The sequence below is a fragment of the Staurois parvus genome, unplaced genomic scaffold (genome assembly GCF_062004578.1).
Source record: "Staurois parvus isolate SC_StPar_1 unplaced genomic scaffold, SC_StPar_1.0 ptg000855l, whole genome shotgun sequence".
Taxonomy (NCBI): Eukaryota; Metazoa; Chordata; class Amphibia; order Anura; family Ranidae; genus Staurois; species Staurois parvus.
Window position 1 is genome coordinate 203,827 of NW_028318651.1, and position 24,937 is coordinate 228,763.

Sequence of the window (24,937 nt, forward strand, 5' to 3'; positions counted from 1 at the left end):
AGGAGAAGGTGGTATTAGATATTATTCGGAGGTTGCACCCTGATGGCGCTCTTCTCGGTCCCTCTCTGGTTATCCTGTCCTCAGGACTGACGGATTGCTCTATTGAACGCGGTGGAAGTTTTGTTCGTTTCTCCGGCCGCAATCAATACAACTAAACGATCGTTTGTTTTATGGCGGAGCGGGCCGGGCGCAGGGATGGTCTGTAATCCGTTCTAGGAAGTAATAAAGTCATCCATATTGTAATGTAAACATGTTGCCTTGTAAAGCCCTTCCGGCAATAACGAGCAGATACAGCGCCGATGGACACATGGAGTGCGTTCACACAGCCATTCAGCCTCATTACCTGTAAAACCGTCACATGAATCTTTCATTATCGGGACGACAAACGCTTCCACTTACTCAGCACAGGAGACTATGGCTTTGTTTATGAGGCCTTAAAGTGGACCTGTCACTAACTCTACCAGTCCGTATATATAAATCGCTACAAAATGTCACAATATACAGCACAGACTAGACAGTATACAGGATCATTTATCAGGAAAGCTCCACCTTTTATTATTAAAAGCCGCCCTTGAGCTCCAGTAACTGTGCCTAGGCTGAGATGATGTCATCAGTCTGCTGCAGGCAGCAGGAAGCATTTCCTCAGTCTCCCCTCCCCCAGCAATCAGACTGTACATTGTAACTGTGTAGAAGGAGGAGGAGGCATTTCCTCAGTCTCCCCTCCCCCTCCCGCAGAGATCAGACTGTGCATTGTAACTGTGTAGAAGGAGGAGGAGGCATTTCCTCAGTCTCCCCTCCCCCAGCAATCAGACTGTACATTGTAACTTTGTAGAAGGAGGAGGAAGCATTTCCTCAGTCTCCCCTCCCCCAGTGATCAGACTGTACATTGTAACTTTGTAGAAGGAGGAGGAGGCATTTTCTCAGTCTCCCCTCTCCCAGTGATCAGACTGTACATTGTAACTTTGTAGAAGGAGGAGGAGGCATTTCCTCAGTCTCCCCTCCCCGAGTGATCAGACTGTACATTGTAGCTTTGTAGAAGGAGGAGAAGGCATTTCCCCAGTCTCCCCTCCCCCAGTGATCAGACTGTACATTGTAACTTTGTAGAAGGAGGAGGAGGCATTTCCTCAGTCTCCTCCCCCAGTGATCAGACTGTACATTGTAACTTTGTAGAAGGAGGAGGAGGCATTTCCTCAGTCTCCCCTCCCCCAGTGATCAGACTGTACATTGTAACTTGGTAGAAGGAGGGGGAAGCATTTCCTCAGTCTCCCATGGAGGTGGGTGGAGCCATGCAATTCAATCTTTTTTGGCTTTGGCCCATCAGTGCCTTCGGAGTATCTGGTTTACACTATTGATACAGCTGAATATTACAGAGACGGGTATTCTGGGACATGGATGGATTGGCGGGGTTTGTCGGCCATTATCAGTGGTGTGTATGGAAGCCAGATACTGAGAATTCGATTGTACCCCAAACATCGGTCATTATGTCAGATACAGCAATGTAGGGAACATCATCCCATCGCTCCCATCTATACACTGCAATGAAGTAATGGATGACACCGACATGATGGGTCACGTCACCGAAATGTATTTGTTGGTGGATCATGTCTACATTCCAGAGAATACATTGATATCCATCACAAGAAATATACAGAACACCCAGAAATGGCCCAATATGTCCCAAATATATATATATTCATATCAGTCAGGATCATTTCCTGGGATATGTCTGCATATTCTGTCTTCTCTTCTCTCTTCTCTCTTCTCTTCTCTTCTCTCTTCTCTTCTCTCTTCTCTTTTCTCTTCTCTTTTCTCTTTTCTTCTCTTTTCTTCTCTTTTCTTCTCTTTTCTCCTCTTTTCTCCTCTTTTCTCCTCTTTTCTCCTCTTTTCTCCTCTTTTCTCTTCTCTTTTCTTTTCTCTTCTCTTTTCTTTTCTCTTTTCTTTTATTCTCTCTTTACTTTTTTTTCTCTCTTTTCTTTTTTTTTTTCTCTTTTCTATCTTTTTTCTCTTTTCTCTCTGTTCTTTCTTCTTTTCTTTTCTCTTTTCTCTTTTCTCTTTTTTTTCTCTTTTCTTTTCTCTTTTAACTTTTCTCTTTTTTTCTCTTTTCTCTTTTTTTCCCTCCTCTCTCTCTCTTTTTTTCCTCCTCTCTCTCTCTCTCTTTTTTTCCTCCTCTCTCTCTCTCTCTCTCTTTTTCCTCCTCTCTCTCTCTCTTTTTTTCCTCCTCTCTCTCTCTCTCTCTTTTTTTCCTCCTCTCTCTCTCTCTCTTTTTTTCCTCCTCTCTCTCTCTCTTTTTTTCCTCCTCTCTCTCTCTCTCTCTCTTTTTCCTCCTCTCTCTCTCTCTCTCTTTCCTCCTCTCTCTCTCTCTCTCTTTCCTCCTCTCTCTCTCTCTTTTTTTCCTCCTCTCTCTCTTTTTTTCCTCCTCTCTCTCTTTTTTTCCTCCTCTCTCTCTCTCTTTCCTCCTCTCTCTCTCTCTCTCTTTTTTCCTCCTCTCTCTCTCTCTCTCTTTTTTCCCCCCTCTCTCTCTTTTTTTCCCCCTCTCTCTCTTTTTTTTCCTCCTTTCTCTTAAACTAAATAAATCTGCTACAATGTAACCCCAGCTTACAGTCTCTCTCATTGGATGGAATTGTTCAGGAATAGTCTGAGGCGGACACAGAGCATATTCATAGCCACTGGAAGTCATAGGAGGTGGGTGCCAGCCGGGGGGCCCCCAATGTGACCGCAGCACTGCGGGCAAACTCTGTTTTTCATAAGTTTGTTCATTCATTATTTAGTTCCATTGTATGGGAACCTTATGTCCCCCTGATTAGGGGTCTCCAAACTATGACCCTGATGTAAGGGGGGACTCTGATTGGGACCCTTGATATAAGGTGGGTTCTGATGGGGGCTCTAGTGTAAGGGGGATTCTAATGGGGACCCTGGTGTAAGGGGGACTCTGATAGGGACCTTTGATATGAGGGGTTCTGAGAGGGCTTCAATGTAAGGGGTCTCTGATGTAAAGGGAAATGCTGATGGGGACTCTAATGTAAGGAGGATTCTGATGGGGATCCTGATATAAAGGGGGACTTTCATGGGGACCCTGATGTAAGGGGCATTCTAATGGGGAAGCTGATGTAAGGGGCCTCTTATGTAAGGTGGGACCCTGAGGGAACTGTGATGTTGGCGGGATCTGATGGGGGGGGGGACTGATCTGAGGGGTGGCTCAATTGTAGACCCTAATGTATGGGGAGGGCTCAAAAGGGAACTCTGATGTAAGGCGGGATCTGATAGGGGGGCCCTAATCTAAGGGGTGGCTCAATTGTGGACCCTAATGTATGGGGGGGGGCTCAAAAGGGAACTCTGATGTAAGAGGAACTTTGATGGGGGTCTTTGATATTTTTGATGACTCTCCTGGGGGCCCTGATGTTGGGGGTCTCTATTTTAAGGAAGGGCTCTTTAAAGGGAACTCTGGTGGGATCTCTGATGTAAGGGGTAACTTTGATGGGGGCCCTGATATAAGGAGGGAATCCGATGGGGACCCTGATGTAAAGGAGGGATTCTGATGTAGGGAGGACTCAATTAGGGACCTTAATGTAGGGAACTCTGATGGGGATGCTGATGCAAGGGGGACCCTATTGAGGACCCTTGATGTAAGGGGCCTCTTATGTAAGGTGGGACTCTGAGGGGAACTCTGATGTAAGGTGGGATCTGATAGGGGGGGCCTGATCTAAGGGGTGGCTCAATTGTTGACCCTAATGTATGGGGGGGGGGGCTCAAAAGGGAACTCTGATGTAAAGTGGGATCTGATGGGGGGGGGGGGGGTTGATCTAAGGGGTGGCTCAATTGTGGATCCTAATGTATGGGGGGCTCAAAAGGGAACTCTGATGTAAGGCGGGATCTGATACGGGGGGCCTGATCTAAGGGGTGGCTCAATTGTGGACCCTAATGTATGGGGGGGGGCTCAAAAGGGAACTCTGATGTAAGGCGGGATCTTATGGGGGGGGGGGGCCTGATCTAAGGGGTGGCTCACTTGTGGACCTTAATGTATGGGGGGGGGCTCAAAAGGGAACTCTGATGTAAGAGGAACTTTGATGGGGGTCTTTGATATTTTTGATGACTCTCCTGGGGGCCCTGATGTTGGGGGTCTCTATTGTAAGGAAGGGTTCTTTAAAGAGAACCCTGATGGGATCTCTGATGTGGGGTGTAACTCTGATGGGGTCCCTGATGTAAGGGGGGACTCCGATGGACTCTTCTGTATGGAACCAGAACAGGGGGGAGAGACAGAACTAAATCTATAGAACACAAGCCTGTACAATGGTGGAGTCATGGCAAGATGATGTTCCAGCAGAAAGAGTCCCCCTCTATCAGGAGGAGAAGAGGTCCTTACCCAGAGGAACCCACCATCTCCCATATGGAAGAACCGGCAATGCCGACATCTGAGCTACGACTGCACCACCCGGAGCTATGAATTATGGGAAATGTGGTCCAGCGGGAGTTAAAGTTCCTCCATTGCTGGCATAGAAGCTCCTCCGACGTCTCGGTGTCTCTTTATTGTATCGGAACAATTTGGCTGATTTATTCTGTGTTAATATAATGAAATTCGCATTCCGACTCCATCAGTGATTCATCACCCGCCATGTATATCACGTCTCCTGCCGCACGCTGCCCACAATCTGCTTATTAAAAATTTAACATCAGATAATGGTGCCAATTCTCTCAGTGCAGCTAATGAGCACCGGCTCGCCTACGGGTAGAAGGGACAGTAATGGATCCTGGACAAGCCAACGTCGATCGCAGCACGCCCAAGTTATGAATGACTCGCCGCTGCCGTCGTGGGACTCTTCATTTGCAGAAAAAGAATGCTTCACGCGCTTGTTAGAACGTTATCCGGGAATACATTGTGTGGGGGTGTCGTGTCATTTAGAAATGGAAGATTTCACCTCACTGTCTCATTGGACTCTGGGCATGGCGGTGAGCCGAACTTCTCAAGGAGAGCATGGTAAAGGGCAGGCCAGAAGGCTAGAGGGAAGAATGTCCCTTACATTGGTGATCAGTGGGATGAATGCCCCTTACATTGGGGGTCAGTGGGAAGAATGTCCCTTACATTGGGGGTCAGTGGGAAGAATGTCCCTTACATTGGTGGTCAGTGGGAAGAATGTCCCTACATTGGTGGTCAGTGGGAAGAATGTCCCTACATTGGTGGTCAGTGGGAAGAATGTCCCTACATTGGTGGTCAGTGGGAAGAATGTCCCTTACATTGGGGGTCAGTGGGAAGAATGTCCCTACATTGGTGGTCAGTGGGAAGAATGTCCCTTACATTGGGGGTCAGTGGAAAGAATGTCCCTTACATTGGGGGTCAATGGGAAGAATGTCCCTTACATTGGTGATCAGTGGGAAGAATGTCCCTTACATTGGTGATCAGTGGGAAGAATGTCCCTTACATTGGTGGTCAGTGGGAAGAATGTCCCTTACATTGGTGGTCAGTAAGAAGAATGTCCCTTACATTGGTGGTCAGTAAGAAGAATGTCCCTTACATTGGTGGTCAGTGGGAAGAATGTCCCTTACATTGGTGGTCAGTAAGAAGAATGTCCCTTACATTGGAGGTCAGTGGGAAGAATGTCCCTTACATTGGGGATCGGTGGGAAGAATGCCCCTTACATTGGGGGTCAGTGGAAAGAATGTCCCTTACATTGGGGGTCAGTGGGAAGAATGTCCCTTACATTGGGGTCAGTAAGAAGAATGTCCCTTACATTGGGGGTCAGTGGGAAGAATGTCCCTTACGTTGGTGGTCAGTGGGAAGAATGTCCCTTACATTGGAGGTCAGTGGGAAGAATGTCCCTTACATTGGTGATCAGTGGGAAGAATGCCCCTTTCTTTGGTGATCAATGGGAAGAGTGTCCCTTACATTGGGGGTCAGCGGGAAGAATGCTCCTTACATTGGTGGTCAGCGGGAAGAATGTCCCTTACATTGGTGGTCAGCGGGAAGAATGCCCCTTACATTGGGGGTCAGTGGGAAGAATGTCCCTTACATTGGTGGTCAGTGGGAAGAATGTCCCTTACATTGGGGGTCAGTGGGAAGAATGTCCCTTACATTGGTGGTCAGTGGGAAGAATGTCCCTTACATTGGGGGGCAGTGGGAAGAATGTCCCTTACATTGGGGGTCAGTGGGAAGAATGTCCCTTACATTGGGGGTCAGTGGGAAGAATGTCCCTTACATTGGTGGTCAGTGGGAAGAATGTCCCTTACATTGGGGGTCAGTGGGAAGAATGCCCCTTACATTGGGGGTCAGTGGGAAGAATGTCCCTTACATTGGGGGTCAGTGGGAAGAATGTCCCTTACATTGGGGGTCAGTGGGAAGAATGTCCCTTACATTGGTGATCAGTGGGAAGAATGTCCCTTATATTGGGGGTCAGTGGGATGAATGTCCCTTACATTGGTGGTCAGTGGGAAGAATGCCCCTTACATTGGTGGTCAGTGGGAAGAATGTCCCTTACATTGGTGGTCAGTGGGAAGAATGTCCCTTACATTGGGGGTCAGTGGGAAGAATGCCCCTTTCTTTGGTGATCAATGGGAAGAATGCCCCTTTCTTTGGTGATCAATGGGAAGAATGCCCCTTACATTGGTGGTCAGTGGGAAGAATGTCCCTTACATTGGGGTTCAGTGGGAAGAATGTCCCTTACATTGGGGGTCAGTGGGAAGAATGTCCCTTACATTGGTGGTCAGTGGGAAGAATATCCCTTACGGCTAATGGAAAGAATATTTCTCTCCTTTGTCATTGTGCTTTATTGCCCTTGATTACTAGGCCCAAGGCTGAAATCTTTGCCCTGAGCTACTTGGCTGTCTTTGGAAGCCTAATGTTCTCTGCGGTGGGAATGGTGCCTGTTCTTGGCCTTCATGTGGATCCTGTAACATCAGTACTGTCATGGTTCCTGTTGCTTCTCAACCAAATCCAGTTACAAATACTGCTGCAGCCTCACCTGGACTTTACAGGCTGCAGCCTCAAGTGTTCCACAGATGTGCGCCATCTAGTGGTTTAAGTTTTTAACTGCCCTTGTGTATTTTTATAGATGTGTGCTGTCGCCACCTAGTGGTTGAAGCCTTTAACTATCCTTGTGTGTTGCACAGACATATGCCCTCTCCATCTAGAGCTTTTTCGTATTACCACTTGCTGGAAAAAGTCTAATTACACCTGTAGATCATTGCCCCGAATGCTGTATAACGAAGCAGTGCCAGGACACCTTTAGCCCCCAAGACAAAAGGCTAAAGCACAACCCTATTCCTTTCAGCAGCTCCTGCCTATTTTTGTGCTTCCTTCTTGCACCCAAGGTGGCCGCCTCTTCTGCCTACCCCGTGGGCCCAGACCTTAGCTTCAGCAAAGACTGCCCTCTGTGATTCTACTCCCAGGCTCCAGTTCCACTGACCTCCCTCCTGATTCCAGTTTCTGATTCCAATACCGTCTGGGCTTCCCTTCAACCACAATTTCTATCTGCTGCCTGCCTTGACCTCTGCCCATTTGTATGACTCCTGTTTCCACCTTAGTTCCATGTCTTGATTCTGTTCTTCATCTCATTGCTGTCACCGTACATCAGTCTGGTAGTATCCGTGGGCTGCAACCTGGAAGCCGTCCTCAAGTTCATCACACCTTCAGGGTGCGCAGGAAAATACTGGACAGCTTCTTAGATTCTGAGATTTGTGTCTTTTTAGAGCTTACATATGTCTGGAGGTATGAAGGTCCCACTACCAGACCATGCCAAGCCAAGAAGGTATGAAGGTCCCACTACCAGACCATGCCAAGCCAAGAAGGTATGAAGGTCCCACTACCAGACAAGCCAGACCATGTAGGAGCTCAGAGTTCTCTCTGACCTGGTCTGCGTGCTTTTTCCATGTCATTATTTCACAGCGTTACATAGTTAGTCTGGCTGAAAAAAGACAAAAGTCCACCCAGTTCAACCATTGAAAAAAAAAAAAAAAGTTATAATCCTACTATCACGTACCTGGTGATGGAGGCCAATGGAGAGAGGGCTTCCCTTGCGGCTAAGTTCCGGACTCCCCTGAGAGTGGGACAGTGGGAGTCAGGCCCAACATTGCACAGGTCGCCTGTAGGAGTGCTGGTTGGTGGTCCACTCAGAAGCACAGCTGGTGCACTGAGATAGGTCTGCAGACAGGAGGCGCCTGTGCGTGGTATGCAAGCCCTTCCGGGATTTAGATGTTTACTGGGTAGTCGTTTCAAGCCAAGGTCAGGTACCAGGTGGGAATCAGAGCGGACGTAGTCAGATGGGAGAGCCGAGGTCATACACAGAGGAGCGAGAGAGAGAGTATCCGTAAGCCAGGCCGAGGTCAGATCAGGGGTAAAGCAGAGTAGACGGGTCCAGGAGCAAGCCGAGTCGGTAACAGGAAATCACGGGTCAAAATCACAGGAAACGGGAAGAGGGCACGGGGAGCTAGAGATCATCCAGCAACTTGAGGAAGTGCTGAGCCTCCATATAAAGGCCGTCTGGCACCAAACTGAGGCTGATGTGTACTTTTGCGGCCATGCAGAGTAATGGCAGAAATGCCAGATCTTCCAGAACTTATGCCGTGGACAGAACCCTGACACCCACAGTTGATCCAGAGGAAGGCAAAAAAACCCATCAAAGCACGATCCAATTTGCTCCTGCAGGGAAAAAGATTCCTTCCTGATCCCCCGAGAGGCAATCGGATATTCCCTGTCAGGTCCATAAATATTGGGACATCGACACAATTCTAACATTTTTGGCTCTATACACCACCACAATGGATTTGAAATGAAACGAACAAGATGTGCTTTAACTGCAGACTGTCAGCTTTAATTTGAGGGCATTTACATCCAAATCAGGTGAACGGTGTAGGAATTACAACAGTTTGCATATGTGCCTCCTACTTGTTAAGGGACCAAAAGTAATGGGACAGAATAATAATCATAAATCAAACTTTCACTTTTTAATACTTGGTTGCAAATCCTTTGCAGTCAATTACAGCCTGAAGTGTGGAACGCATAGACATCACCAGACGCTGGGTGTCATCCCTGGTGATGCTCTGCCAGGCCTCTACTGCAACTGTCTTCCGTTCCTGCTTGTTCTTGGGGCATTTTCCCTTCAGTCTTGTCTTCAGCAAGTGAAATGCTCAATCGGATTCAGGTCAGGTGATTGACTTGGCCATTGCATAACATTCCACTTCTTTCCCTTCAAAAACTCTTTGGTGGCTTTTGCAGTCTGCTTTGGGTCATTGTCCATCTGCACTGTGAAGCGTCCAATGAGTTGTGAAGCATTTGGCTGAATATGAGCCGATAATATTCCCGAAACACTTCACAATTCATCCGGCTGCTTCTGTCAGCAGTCACATCATCAATAAATACAAGAGAAGCAGTTCCATTGGCAGCCATACATGCCCACGCCATGACACTACCACCACCATGATCACTGATGAGGTGGTATGCTTAGGATCATGAGCAGTTCCTTCTCCATACTCTTCTCTTCCCATCACTCTGGTACAAGTTGATGTCGGTCTCATCTGTCCATAGGATGTTGTTCCAGAACTGTGAAGGCTTTTTTAGATGTCGTTTGGCAAACTCTAATCTGGCCTTCCTGTGTTTGAGGCTCACCAATGGTTTCCATCTTGTGGTGAACCCTCTGTATTCACTCTGGTGAAGTCTTCTCTTGATTGGTGACTTTGACACACATACACCTACCTCCTGGAGAGTGTTCTTGATCTGGCCAACTGTTGTGAAGGGTGTTTTCTTCACCAGGGAAAGAATTCTTCGCTCATCCACCGCAGTTGTTTTCCGTGGTCTTCCGGGTCTTTTGGTGTTGCTGAGCTCACCGGTGCGTTCCTTCTTTTTAAGAATGTTCCAAACAGTTGTTTTGGCCACGCCTAATGTTTTTGCTATCTCTCTGATGGGTTTGTTTTGTTTTTTCAGCCTAATGATGGCTTCACTGATAGTGACAGCTCTTTGGATCTCATCTTGAGAGTTGACAGCAACAGATTCCAAATGCAAATAGCACACTTGAAATGAACTCTGGACCTTTTATCTGCTCATTGTAATTGGGATAATGAGGGAATAACACACACCTGGCCATGGAACGGCTGAGAAGCCAATTGTCCCATTACTTTTGGTCCCTTAACAAGTGGGAGGCACATATGCAAACGGTTGTAATCCCTACACCATTCACCTGATTTGGATGTAAATACCCTCAAATTTAAGCTGACAGTCTGCAGTTAAAGCACATCTTGTTCATTTAATTTCAAATCCATTGTGGTGGTGTATAGAGCCAAAAATGTTAGAATTGTGTCGATGTCCCAATATTTATGGACCTGACTGTATATTCTGTGTATCCAAGAAGATACCAGGACTTTCCTACAGCAATCCACTGAGCTGGCCACAACCAACTCTTGAGGGAGTCTATTCCACATTCTCACAGCTCTCACTGTGAAGAAACCTTTCCGTGTATGGAGATTAAATTTCTTTTCCTCCAAACGTAAAGAGCCCCCTTGTCCTCTGTGATGACCTCAGGGGGATAACTCTACACTGTCCTATAACACAACAGAGTCACCTTGGTAGAGGTTATTCAACATTTCTCTACCAGAAGAACTTATTCCGCCTCCTGGCCATCCATTGCACCGCTACTTGCCTGGCCCTCAGGTTTAGGGCCTCTGTCTGTTCTTCCACAGATTAAATTTCACAAAGTATTAACGTCAGAGGCAGCCAGGTAGTCAGCATTTTCCAAAGGAGGTTAGCAAAGGTTTTCTCCGTATTCCTCCCAGTTCGGGTTTCCCTTCAGAGGTTCCAACAGATGACCATAAACCCTCCAGAATGGACACCTTGAAAGGCATCTTCTTGGCATCTCCGTCCCGAAAAGTCTCTGCATTCTCCTACTGAGAGGAAATCCGGATTGTGACGACCAACGTCTGATTTTTTTTTTCACTCCACGTCCTTCCTCTTCCATCCATCTCCTGGTATGTGTGACCGATCTCCTGACAAGGACGGATTGGCTGGGCTCAGATCATTACACACAACTTTCAGACATTTTCTATGTTCTCGCTGCAGTTTCTTGTCTTGCAGAACGTCATACTCAGCAAAGCGAGAGCGGGGCCCCGCCACAGACACCCCTGACTCCGTCAGCAGTTTTACTGAATGGTAAAATAAGATTTATGAAAAGGGAATTATGGGTAAAGGATGGCACTGACTGCAGAGAGGTTGGGAACATTGGGGGCCTGAGGTATGTCTGTGCCTCATGGCTGATATCGAAGCCTAAATCCCAGGCTAGCAGTGTGTCTCTACTCAGTATGTTCCCCTATATGAAAGGTATGGACCAGGGGCGGACTGACAACTCATGGGGCCCCCGGGCAAAACGGGGATCATGGGGCCCCTGTGTCCTTGCACAAACTCAAAAAAGCCTATGAAAAAGGTACCAGGGGCATCTCATGGGCCCCCCTACTGACCCCGGGCCCGAGTTTCCAAATGGTCAGTCCCCCCCTGGTATGGACCCTATATAAAATGCATTGTGCACCAACCCTGAAGTGTGTCATCAGATCTCAGTAACATATACTGCGCTTACAGTAAAGACTCCCTACCAGAATCAGCTGCTTTTCTTGGACAATGATAGCCAACTGTCACATAAAAGGTATGTCCCCCTATATAAATAGTATGTCTCCTATATAATAGGTATGTCCCGCTGTTTAAATGCTATGTGTGCCAAGCATCCCTGATGTGTTTTATCAGATCTCAGGCACATATACTGCTCTTACAGTAAAGACTCCCTACCAGAATCAGCTGCTTTTCTTGGACAATGATGACCAACTGTCATATAAAAGGCATATCCCACTATATATAAAAAGCATGTCTCCTCTATAAAAGGTAAATCCTTCTATATAAAGGATATTTCCTGCTATAAAGAAAGCGATGTCTACCAAGCATCCCTGAAGTGCATTATCATATCTCAGGTACACATACAGCCCTTACAGTAAAGACTCCTTACCAGAATCAGCTGCTCTTATTGGACGATGATGTCCAACTGTCACATAAAAGGTATGTCCCCCTATATAAATAGTATGTCTCCTATATAATAGGTATGTCCCGCTGTTTAAAAAGCTATGTGTACCAAGCATCCCTGATGTGCTTTATCAGATCTCAGGCATACATACTGCTCTTACAGTAAAGACTCCCTACCAGAATCAGCTGCTTTTCTTGGACAATGATGACCAACTGTCATATAAAAGGCATGTCCCACTATATATAAAAAGCATGTCTCCTCTATAAAAGGTAAATCCTTCTATATAAAGGATATTTCCTGCTATAAAGAAAGCAATGTCTACCAAGCATCCCTGAAGTGCATTATCAGATCTCAGGCACACATACAGCCCTTACAGTAAAGACTCCTTACCAGAATCAGCTGCTCTTATTGGACGATGATGGCCAACTGTCACATAAAAGGTATGCCCCCCTATATAAATAGTATGTCTCCTATATAATAGGTATGTCCCGCTGTTTAAAAAGCTATGTGTACCAAGCATCCTTGATGTGTTTTATCAGATCTCAGGCATACATACAGCTCTTACAGTAAAGACTCCTTACCAGAATCAGCTGCTTTTATTGTACAATGATGGACAACTGTTATGTCTCCTATATAAAAGGTAAATCCTCCTATATAAAGGATATTTCCTGCTTTAAAGAAAGCGATGTCTACCAAGCATCCCTGAAGTGCATTATCATATCTCAGGTACACATACAGCCCTTACAGTAAAGACTCCTTACCAGAATCAGCTGCTCTTTTTGGATGATGATGGCCAACTGTCACATAAAAGGTATGTCTCGCTATGTATAAAAGTATGTCCCACTATATAAAAGTTATGTCCCGCTATAAAGAAAGCGATGTCTACCACGCATCCCTGAAGTGCCTTATTAGATCTCAGGCATACATACTGCTCTTACAGTAAAGACTCCTTACCAGAATCAGCTGCTCTTATTGGAAAATGATAGCCAACTGTCATATAAAAGGTATGTCCCCCTATATAAACAGTATGTCTCCTATATAATAGGTATGTCCCGCTGTTTAAATGCTATGTGTACCAAGCATCCCTGATGTGAGTTATCAGATCGCAGGCATACATACAGCTCTTACAGTAAAGACTGCTTACCAGAATCAGCTGCTTTTATTGTACAATGATGGCCAACTGTTACATAAAAGGTTTGTCCTGCTATATATAAAACATATGTCCCCCTATTTAAATGGTATGTCACCTATATAAAAGGGATGTCCTGCTATAAAGAAAGCAATTTCTACCATGCATTCCTGAACTGCGATACGATATCAGATCTCAGGCATGCATACAGCTCTTACAGTAAATACTCCCTACCAGAATCAGCTGCTTTTATTAGACAGTGACAGCCAACTGTCACATAAAAGGTATGTTCCCCTATATAAAAGGTGTGTCCCGCTGTATAAGAAGCAATGTGTACCAAGCATCCCTGATATGCGATATCAGATCTCAGGCATACATACAGCTCTTACAGTAAAGACTCCCTACCAGAATCAGCTGCTTTTATTGGACAATGATGGCCAACTGGCACATAGAGATAAAATCACAAAAGATTTGTGAGCAAAATAATAACACAACAATAAACAATAACAAGAAAAGCAAAGAGATCTCTCAAGACCTTCACAACCTTATTGTTGCAAAACATACTGACTTCTGAATGTTCCAGTGAGCACTGTTGGGGCCATAATCCGGAAGTGGAAAGAACATCATTTCACCATAAACCGACCACGACCAGGTGCTCCTCACAAGATTTCTGACAGAGGAGTGAAAAGAACTATCGGAAGAGTTGTTCAAGAGCCAAGGACCACTTGTGGAGAACTTCAGAGAGACCATGGCCTGTATGCACGTCACCACGCAAGACTGAAAAAAAGGCATGTTGAAGCACATTTCAATTTTCCTTCACAACATTTTGACAAGCTTGTGAAATCCTGGGAGAATATAGTCTGGTCAGAGGTGACAAAAATGGAACTCTTTGGATGCCATAATACACCCCATGTTTGGAGGTCACATGGCACTGCACATCATCCCAGAAACACCATACCAACTGTGAAGCATGGCGGTGGGAACACCATGGTGTGGGGCTGTTTTTCAGCATACGGTACTGGCAAACTTCATCTCATTGAAGGAAGGATGAACGGAAAAATGTGCCAAGACATTCTTGATAAAGATCTGCTGCCATCTACCAGGAGGATGAAGATGAAACGCGGGAGGACATTTCAGCAGACAACGATCCCAAACACAAAGCCAAGGAAACTCTCCATTGGTTTCAAAGAAAGAAAATAAAGCTGCTAGAATGGCCCAGCCAATCACCTGACTGGAGTCCAATAGGAACTCTATGGAAAGAACTAAAGATCAGAGTTCATAGAAGAGGCCCACGGAACCTTCAAGATGTGAGGACTTTGTGTGGAAGAACCGGCCACCCCTGAGCAATGCATGCCACTAGGTTCTCCATACAGGAGGCGTCTGGAAGCCGTCATTACCTACAAAGGATTTTATACCAAGTATTAAATACATTTCGGTTAGCGTGTTCAATACTTTTTCCCTGTATCATTCCATTTTATTTCACGTAACTTAATTTCTGAACTTATTCATTTTGGTTTCTTTGTATGTATGGATTGTATGGGTTGTTACCGGCATGTGGGGAAAATGTCATGGCAATAGCACCTTTAGAGATATGTTTACTGAGAAAAATCGTGACGTGTTCAATACTTTTTACCTGCTGTGTATATATGTGTGTATGTGTATGTATATATATATATATATGTGTGTGTATGTGTGTGTGTATATATATATATATATATATATATGTGTGTGTGTGTCTGTGTGTATATATATATATATGTGTGTGTGTGTGTATATATACAGTATATATATATATACAGTTGTGTTCAAAATAACAGCAGTGTGTTGAAAAAAGTGACTAAAGCTGAAAATCCTTCTAATCCTTTTATTTCCATCCACACAAATGCATTGGGAACACGACACATTCTATTCCAAATCACAACATGAAGAAAATTACATCAAATTTGTGTTGTTCCTCTAAAAAAAAATGGAAGAAAAGTGAATATTAGACGGTTCAAAAAAAAATGGCCGTGTTTGTATTCTTCTTTACAAACTCAAACATTCACTATATAAACTGAGAAATGTTTGAAGATTTTGCTTTCCTTTGAATGACTTCATGAATATTTGGTTGTAGTCGCACTGTTTCTGAGAACTGCTGTACATCTGTGTTGCATGGAGTCCCCCAACTTCTGGCCCCTGTGATCAGGTATTCCAGCCCAGGATGATTGGACCACATTCCACAGTTCTTCTCTATTTCTTGGTTTGGCCTCAGAAACGGCATTTTTGATGTCACCCCACAAGTTTTCTATTGGATGAAGATCCGGGGATTGGGCTGGCCACTCCATAACGTCCATCTTGTTGGTCTGGAACCAAGATGTTGTACGTTTACTGGTGTGTTTGGGGTCGTTGTCTTGTTGGAACACCCATTTCAAGGGCATTTCCTCTTCAGCATAAGGCAGCATGACCTCTTCAAGTATTCTGATGGATTCAAACTGATCCATGATCCCTGGTATGTGATAAATAGGCCCAACACCGTAGTATGAGAAACATCCCCATATCATGATGCTTGCACCACCATGCTTCACGGTCTTCACAGTGTCCTGTGGCTTGAATTCAGTGTTTGGGGTCGTCTGACAAACTGTCTCCGCCCACTAGACCCAAAAAGAACAATCTTACTTTCATCAGTCCACAAAATGTTGCGCCATTTCTCTTTAGACCGGTCAATGTGCTCTTTGGCAGATTGTAACCTCTTCAGCACACGTCTTTTTCCCAACAGTGGGACTTTGCGGGGACTTCTTGCAGATAGCTTGGCTTCACATCGGCGTCTTCTAATTGTAACAGTCCTCACAGGGAACGTCACACCTTCTTTCATCTTCCTGGAGCTGATTGTTGGCTGAGTCCTCACAGGGAACGTCACACCTTCTTTCATCTTCCTGGAGCTGATTGTTGGCTGAGTCCGCCCCATTTTGGCTATTCTTCTATCCATTCCAATGGTAGTTTTTCGCTTTCTTCCTCGTCTTTCAGGTTTTGGTTGCCATTTTAAAGCATTTGCCATCATTTTAGCTGAGCAGCCGATCATTTTCTGCACTTCTTTATATGTTTTCCCCTCCAATCAACTTTTTAATCAAGGTACGCTGTTCTTCTGAACAATGTCTGGAACGACCCATTTTCCTCAGAATTTCAGAGAGAAATGCACTGTAACCAGCATGTCCAACATTTGCTGCCTTCCTTCCTTAAATAAGGGCAATAATTGCCACCTGTTTATAAAGAATGAATGACCTCACTAATAGAACTCCACACGGCTATTATTGTGAACACGCCCCTCAATGAGTGATTCAATGACACAGAATCAGCAGCATGCATGTCATGACTGTCGGGTCTGTTGGATTTCTATGACTCTACTACACCTGCTAGGAAATTATTTGCCATGTAGAAATATCATTTCCACCAAAAACAGTGATTGATCCGGTTAGTGATGTCTGACGGCTATTATTTTCAACACAACTGTATATATACACACGCACCAGTCACTGTATTAGGTCCACCTTGCTGCTACCAGGTTGGACCCCCTTTTGCCTTCAGAACTGCCTTCGTCACAGAGATTTAACAAGATGTTGGAAACATTCCTCAGAGATTTGGTCCGTATTGACATTGAGTTAATGTTGCCTTTCTATGTTCTGGTACCAGTCTGCCCATTCTCGTGTGACCTCTGACCTCAACAAGGCATTTTCCTCCACACAACTGCCACTCACGGGATATTTTCTCTTTTTTGGACCTTTCTCTGTAAACCCTAGAGATGGCTGTACGGGAAAATGCCAGTAGATCAGCAGTGTTGGAAATACTCAGACCAGCCCATCTGGCACCAACAACCATGCCACGTTCAAAGTCACTTAAATCCCCTTCCTTCCCCATCTTCACCATGTCTACATGGCTAAATGCACTGAGTTGCTGCCATGTGATGGGCTGGTTATCAATTTGTGTTACCAAGCAATTGAACAGGTGGACCTAATAAAGTGACCGGTGAGTGTATGTGTATGTGTGTGTATATATATATATATATAGCCAAAATTATTGGGCCGCCGGCCTTCCCAAGAACATGACCTTTAATGGCCTCCCAGTCTTACTCCGTAGGGTTCAATATTGAGTTGGCCCCGCCCTTTCCACACACATGACCTTTAATGGCCTCCCAGTCTTAGTCCGTAGGGTTCAATATTGAGTTGGCCCCGCCCTTTCCACACACATGACCTTTAATGGCCCCCCCAGTCTTAGCCCGTAGGGTTCAATATTGAGTTGGCCCCGCCCTTTCCACACACATGACCTTTAATGGCCCCCCCAGTCTTAGCCCGTAGGGTTCAATATTGAGTTGGCCCCGCCCTTTCCACACACATGACCTTTAATGGCCCCCCCAGTCTTAGTCCGTAGGGTTCAATATTGAGTTGGCCCCGCCCTTTGCGGCTATAACAGCTTCAACTCTTCTGGGAAGGCCCCCCACAAGGTTTAGGAGGGTGTCTATGGGAAGGCTGGACCATTCTTCCAGAAGCACATTTGTCAGGTCAGGCACTGATGTCGGGGGAGGAGGCCTGGCTCGCAGTCTCCGCTCTAATTCATCCCAAAGGTGTTCTATGGGGTTGAGGTCAGGACTCTGTGCAGGACAGTCAAGTTCCTCCACCCCAAACTGGCTCCCCCATGTCTTTATGGACCTTGCTTTGTGCACTGGTGCGCAGTCATGTTGGAACAGGAAGGGGCCATCCACAAACTCCTCCCACAAAGTTGGGAGCATGAAATTGTCCAAAATGTGGCCTTAAGAGTTCACTTCACTGGAACTAGGGGGCCAAGCCCAACCCCTGAAAAACACCCCCACACCATAATCCCCCCTCCACCAAACTTTACACTTGGCACAATGCAGTCAGGCAAGTACCGTTCTCCTGGCCACCGCCAAACCCAGACACGTCCATCGGATTGCCAGACAGAGAAGTGTGATTGGTCACTCCAGAGAACACGTCTCCACTGCTCTAGAGTCCAGTGGCGGCGTGCTTTACACCACGGCATCCGACGTATTGCATTGCACTTGGTGATGGAAGGCTTGGATGCAGCTGCTCGGCCATGGAAACCCATTCCATGAAGCTCTCTACGCACTGTTGTTGGGCTCATCTGAAGGCCACACCAAGTTTGGAGGTCTTTAGCTATTGACTCTGCAGACAGTTGGCGACTTCTGCGCACTGTGCGCTTCAGCATGCGCTGACCCCGCCCTGTCATGTGACGTGGCCTACCACTTGGTGGCTGAGTGGCTGTTGTTCCCAGTGGCTTCCACTTTGTTATAATCCCACTAACAGTTGAGCGTGGAATATTTAGTAGCCAGGAAATGTCACGGATGGACTTATTGCCCAGGTGGCCACCTATCACGGGACCACGCTTGGAGTCACTGAGCTCCTGAGAGCGACCCATTCTTTCAGCAATGTTTGTAGAAGCCGTCTGCATGCCTAGGGGCTTGATTGTATACACCTGTGTCCATGGAGGGGATTGGAACACCTGAATCACATACTTCGGAGGGGATTGGAACACCTGAATCACATGATATGGAGAGGATTGGAACACCTGAATCACATGATTGGAGGGGATTGGAACACCTGAATCACATGATTGGAGGGGATTGGGACACCTGAATCACATGATTTGGAGGGGATTGGACACCTGAATCACATGATATGGAGGGGATTGAAACACCTCAATCACATGATATGGAGGGGATTGGAACACCTGAATCACATGATATGGAGAGCATTGGAACACCTGAATCACATGATATGGAGGGGATTGGACACCTGAATCACATGATATGGAGGGGATTGGAACACCTGAATCACATGATTGGAGGGGATTGGGACACCTGAATCACATGATTGGAGGGGATTGGGACACCTGAATCACATGATTGGAGGGGATTGGGACACCTGAATCACATGATTTGGAGGGGATTGGACACCTGAATCACATGATTGGGAGGGGATTGAAACACCTGAATCACATGATTGGGAGGGGATTGAAACACCTGAATCACATGATATGGAGGGGATTGGAACACCTGAATCACATGATTTGGAGGGGATTGGGACACCTGAATCACATGATTTGGAGGACGGGGCCAATACTTTGGGTAATATAGTGTGTGTATATATATATATTTTATACGGAGTATATATTCCTGCATCCAGTAATTGTCCACTTTAATTCGCCGTCTCGGTAGGAGCTGCACACGTCTCCTCCGCTCCCTCCGCCGACCTTGGCGTGTATCTGAGGCCGCAGTCACACTGGCGGCGCACACTTACGCAAATGTAATACCCCCTTAATGAGTTTCTCCCTATTAGTTTCATCCACACTGAACATGGTTTGCCGGTTTAATTCCCTGACAATAAAAAGGGGATTAGATTCCTCTGACCTCTCCGTAGCCCCGGCCGCCGTGCCGCTAAGATCGCTCTTCTGCCATTAACCCCTTCATGGTCAGACAGGGCGCATCCCAGGCTTGTCAGCGCAGAGGCGGATCGCCCGGGACAGGAAGGGTTAACCCTTTGCTTGTCTCCTGTCATTGAGCTAAGGTGAACAGGAGAAGTGATGGGTTGGGGGGATTTGCAACAAATGTCACGTATGGGGGGGGGGGGGGGGAGGAGGGACCGAATGTTTGCAATGTAAGATTGTCATTCGCCTTGACCCTGGCCGGTGCAATCAGCCGCCTTCTCCTATGGAGGGAATCGAGAAATCACTATCAATCAGGGAACACACACCACATGCAGATGTCGCATCCTTCAGTGTATGGGGGATGGGGGTAGATGAAGTCAAAGAAATACTTACAGGCGGAGTTCCCCCCAGACACATAGACAGACTCCATGCAGATCGAGCCCATGGGGGATTTAGATGCTGGATCTGATCCTGTACATTGATAAATGTCTGTCCCCTGCTGCCCTTCACCAACCCTCCAAGTCATTTACATCCTCCCTTCAGTCTTGCACAGGTGTATCGGCTCCTCCCCTTCAGTCTTGCACAGGTGTATCGGCTCCTCCCCTCCAGTCTTGCACAGGTGTATCGGCTCCTCCCTGCCAGTCTTGCACAGGTGTATCGGCTCCTCCCCTTCAGTCTTGCAAAAGTGTATCGGCTCCTCCCCTTCAGTCTTTCACAGGTGTATCGGCTCCTCCCCTTCAGTCTTGCACAGGTGTATCTGCTCCTCCCTTTCAGTCTTGCACAGGAGTACCGGCTCCTCCCCTTCAGTCTTGCACAGGAGTACCGGCTCCTCCCCTTCAGTCTTGCACAGGTGTACCGACTCCTCCCCTTCAGTCTTGCACAGGTGTACCGACTCCTCCCCTTCAGTCTTGCACAGGTGTACCGGCTCCTCCCCTTCAGTCTTGCACAGGTGTACCGACTCCTCCCCTTCAGTCTTGCACAGGTGTACTGGCTCCTCCCCTCCAGTCTTGCACAGGTGTACTGGCTCCTCCCCTCCAGTCTTGCACAGGTGTACTGGCTCCTCCCCTCCAGTCTTGCACAGGTGTACTGGCTCCTCCTCTCCAGTCTTGCACAGGTGTGCCAGCTCCTCCCCTTCAGTCTTGCACAGGTGTACTGGCTCCTCCCCTCCAGTCTTGCACAGGTGTGCCGGCTCCTCCCCTGGACTGACACGGCTTCCTCTGATGTCACTGCACACTGGGAGCTTCTCACAATGTGCATTTGAAGCTGCGGCAAGTCAGAGCTGACTGTCCCTGGCCCGGCCCCTTTCATTAGGTTTCAGTTCTTTCAATCATGATGGCTCAGCATCACATGTGGGCGTTACCTATGCAAATACAGCCCACCTAGGAACGCCCACTCCTCCAGGCTGACACCCACCCATCAAAGTATTTTGATATTTGCATAACTCCTCCCACTGCTTGCCTCACAAATGAGGGCTCTTGAGAGGAGTACTGAGGCAGGGTGCTGAGATGCTTTTAGAAAATTATGTACAGACCCCTCCCACCTGCCATGATCTGCCTGCATTGCATAGAGAAGCACAGAGATCCAGTGATATCTTCACTGCGTCTAAAATAAGGAATGTAATGAAAACGGAACGGCTTTATTTAGAATTTCATCAGTATTTTGATGGGACTGGCTCAGTGATCTCTGTACAGCGCTGCGGTATATGTCAGGGCTATATAAATGTATAATAATAATACTGTGTGACTGTGGGGGAGGGGACATTAGAGCGTAAGCTCCTCTGGTACAGAGACTGATGGGACTGTGGGGGAGGGGACATTAGAGTGTAAGCTCCTCTGGTACAGAGACTGATGGGACTGTGGAGGAGGGGACATTAGAGTGTAAGCTTCTCTGGTACAGAGACTGATGTGACTGTGGGGGAGGGGACATTAGAGTGTAAGCTTCTCTGGTACAGAGACTGATGTGACTGTGGGGGAGGGGACATTGGAGTGTAAGCTCCTCTGGTACAGAGACTGATGTGACTGTGGGGGAGGGGACATTAGAGTGTAAGCTCCTCTGGTACAGAGACTGATGTGACTGTGGGGGAGGGGACATTCGAGTGTAAGCTCCTCTGGTACAGAGACTGATGTGACTGTGGGGGAGGGGACATTAGAGCGTAAGCTCCTCTGGTACAGGGACTGTGGGGGAGGGGACATTAGAGTGTAAGCTCCTCTGGTACAGAGACTGATGTGACTGTGACTGTTGGGGAGGGGACATTAGAGTGTAAGCTCTTCTGGTACAGAGACTGATGTGACTGTGGGGGAGGGGACATTAGAGCGTAAGCTCCTCTGGTACAGGGACTGTGGGGGAGGGGACATTAGAGCGTAAGCTCCTCTGGTACAGGGACTGTGGGGGAGGGGACATTAGAGTGTAAGCTCCTCTGGTACAGAGATTGATGTGACTGTGGGGGAGGGGGCATTAGAGTGTAAGCTCCTCTGGTACAGGGACTGTGGGGGAGGGGACATTAGAGTGTAAGCTCCTCTGGTACAGAGACTGATGTGACTGTGGGGGAGGGGGCATTAGAGTGTAAGCTCCTCTGGTACAGGGACTGTGGGGGAGGGGACATTAGAGTGTAAGCTCCTCTGGTACAGAGACTGATGTGACTGTGGGGGAGGGGACATTAGAGTGTAAGCTCCTCTGGTACAGAGACTGATGTGACTGTGGGGGAGGGGACATTAGAGTGTAAGCTCCTCTGGTACAGAGACTGCTGTGACTGTGGGGGAGGGGACATTAGAGTGTAAGCTCCTCTGGTACAGAGACTGCTGTGACTGTGGGGGAGGGGACATGATCTCTGTACAGCGCTGTGGTATATGTCGGAGCTATATAAATGTATAATAACAGATGGAAGGTGTGGTATCCGTGTATTTCATGTCTTTGTATTTCTCCATGGAGGATTCGGACCATGAGGCTCGTGTAGAAGAAGCCATAACACGGATGGTGGTGTGCGCCTTTAAATCTGCTGATTCTTCTGTCCCCCCCGATATCTGGCTGAACCCCACTGAGGTGAGTGCGGTGAGCTGAGAAATCGCGGAGCTTAACATTGGTAATTCAGCAGGTGTAAGGATCTGTCTTGAGTTTCCACATACTAGATGAAAGTTGAAATCAGGCCTGCAGCAGGAATGCATTGGTGGTAGTTGGCTGGAGCCTATCAGAGGGTGGAGCTAAGGGTGGGGCCCAGCGTCCTTTTGATGTTCACTAGCTGTGTAAAGTCTGAGCAGGGACGTGACATTAAATTTGCATAATTGCTCCAAAAAAGTGTTGCCACCCCTGGGGTTCAGCTTTTAGGGGAAATGTGAAGAAAACGATTGTGGGTGGGGCGAAACACATCAGAGGGGCGTGGCCTGGGAGGAGCCAGGCTGAAGCAGCATCTTATTCCTCTCTAACTCTGGGCTTCGTTCCGGTGGGCGACGTTCCGCCTTTGCTGCTTTACCTACCAATCCAGATCATGTTCCGTATGAGTGCTGATCAATCATTGGAAGAGAAGGAGAGGGGCGTGTCCTTCCTATAGCTCATTTCAGTGTAATCTGATTTCCTGCTATACATGTCACAATGCAGGCCATTCACAGCCTAGCAGTAAAGCAATGTGGGAAACCTTTCTACAACTAGACTGTCCTTCACCTCCTTCTATTAAACATTTATAGGTAACATTTCTGATGAATAAAATAACAATAAAAAAAATTATATTTTATATATTTCTGACAAAATTAGTTGTTTTTTTTTACTGGACATGCATGCATTCCGCAAAGAATAAAAACCACACAGGCGATCAAATACCACCAAAAGAAAGCTCAATTTCATTTGGGTGCAGCGTTGCATGACCGTGCAATTGTCAGTTAAAGTAACACAGCGCCGAAACGCAAAAAAATGGCCTGGTCAGGAATGGGGAGGGGTTAAATGACATCATCTGCAGATGGAATCTTAATCCTTTGATCTGCAGATGAATGAAACAGAATAGATACAAAACTATCCTGTCTGATCGATGTTTATAAACAATGTTACTTTGTATCTCTCCATCTCCCGTCTGATCGATGTTTATAAACAATGTTACTTTGTATCTCTCCATCTCCCGTCTGATCGATGTTTATAAACAATGTTACTTTGTATCTCTCTATCTCCCGTCTGATCCATGTTTATAAACAATGTTACTTTGTGTCTCTCCATCTCCCGTCTGATCGATGTTTATAAACAATGTTACTTTGTATCTCTCCATCTCCCGTCTGATCGATGTTTATAAACAATGTTACTTTGTATCTCTCTATCTCCCGTCTGATCGATGTTTATAAACAATGTTACTTTGTGTCTCTCTATCTCCCGTCTGATCGATGTTTATAAACAATGTTACTTTGTATCTCTCCATCTCCCGTCTGATCGATGTTTATAAACAATGTTACTTTGTATCTCTCTATCTCCCGTCTGATCGATGTTTATAAACAATGTTACTTTGTATCTCTCCATCTCCCGTCTGATCGATGTTTATAAACAATGTTACTTTGTATCTCTCCATCTCCCGTCTGATCGATATTTATAAACAATGTTACTTTGTATCTCTCCATCTCCCGTCTGATCGATGTTTATAAACAATGTTGCTTTGTATCTCTCCCTCTCCCATCTGATCGATGTTTATAAACAATGTTACTTTGTATCTCTCCATCTCCCGTCTGAGTGATGTTTATAAACAATGTTACTTTGTATCTCTCTATCCCCCGTCTGATCGATGTTTATAAACAATGTTACTTTGTATCTCTCCACCTCCCGTCTGATCGATGTTTATAAACATTGTTACTTTGTATCTCTCCATGTCCTGTCTGAGCGATGTTTATAAACAATGTTACTTTGTATCTCTCCATCTCCCGTCTGATCGATGTTTATAAACAATGTTACTTTTTATCTCTCTGCCTCCCGTCGTTGCATGAATGCGCAATTGTAGGTTACAGGATCCTCTGGAGGGGGAGGGGTTAATGTTGTCCCTGACCAATTGGACTGTTGACACCCTTCCCTGCCTTGATTTAACCAATAAGAGCGCAGTATCGATAAAGACCTCACAGAGGTTCTAACCCTTCCCCTCCAATAATAAAATATTTTTGGGCCCCTAATACTTTCCCAGAACCCGCAGACATAATGTCTCCGAAGTCTTAGACTTTTCCCTTCACACAATTAATTGTGAATTGATCGCGCTCTGTGGACTTCACGCCGGCGGCTGTATAATTTAGCGCTTTTTCTAATTACGATTTTCTTTTTCATGCGCTGGAGGTTCCCCCCCCCCCCCCCGTAGAGCCGGATAAAACTCATCCAGCCGCTCTCCCAGGCGCGATGGATTATCTATGGCTTTATTCTGCGTATCGACAGGGCGAAGAGCGTT

General features: G+C 46.5%; 1 protein-coding gene across 1 annotated transcript in view; it reads left to right on the top strand.

The window, feature by feature from the left end:
- Positions 1 to 24,937, top strand: part of HSPBAP1 (HSPB1 associated protein 1) — a 142,204-nt gene that overhangs the window by 113,758 nt on the left and 3,509 nt on the right. The window contains exon 7 of the mRNA XM_089655606.1: positions 22,471 to 22,581. Within this exon, the coding sequence (XP_089511732.1) occupies positions 22,471 to 22,581 (111 nt within the window). The remainder of the gene's footprint in view (positions 1 to 22,470; positions 22,582 to 24,937) is intronic.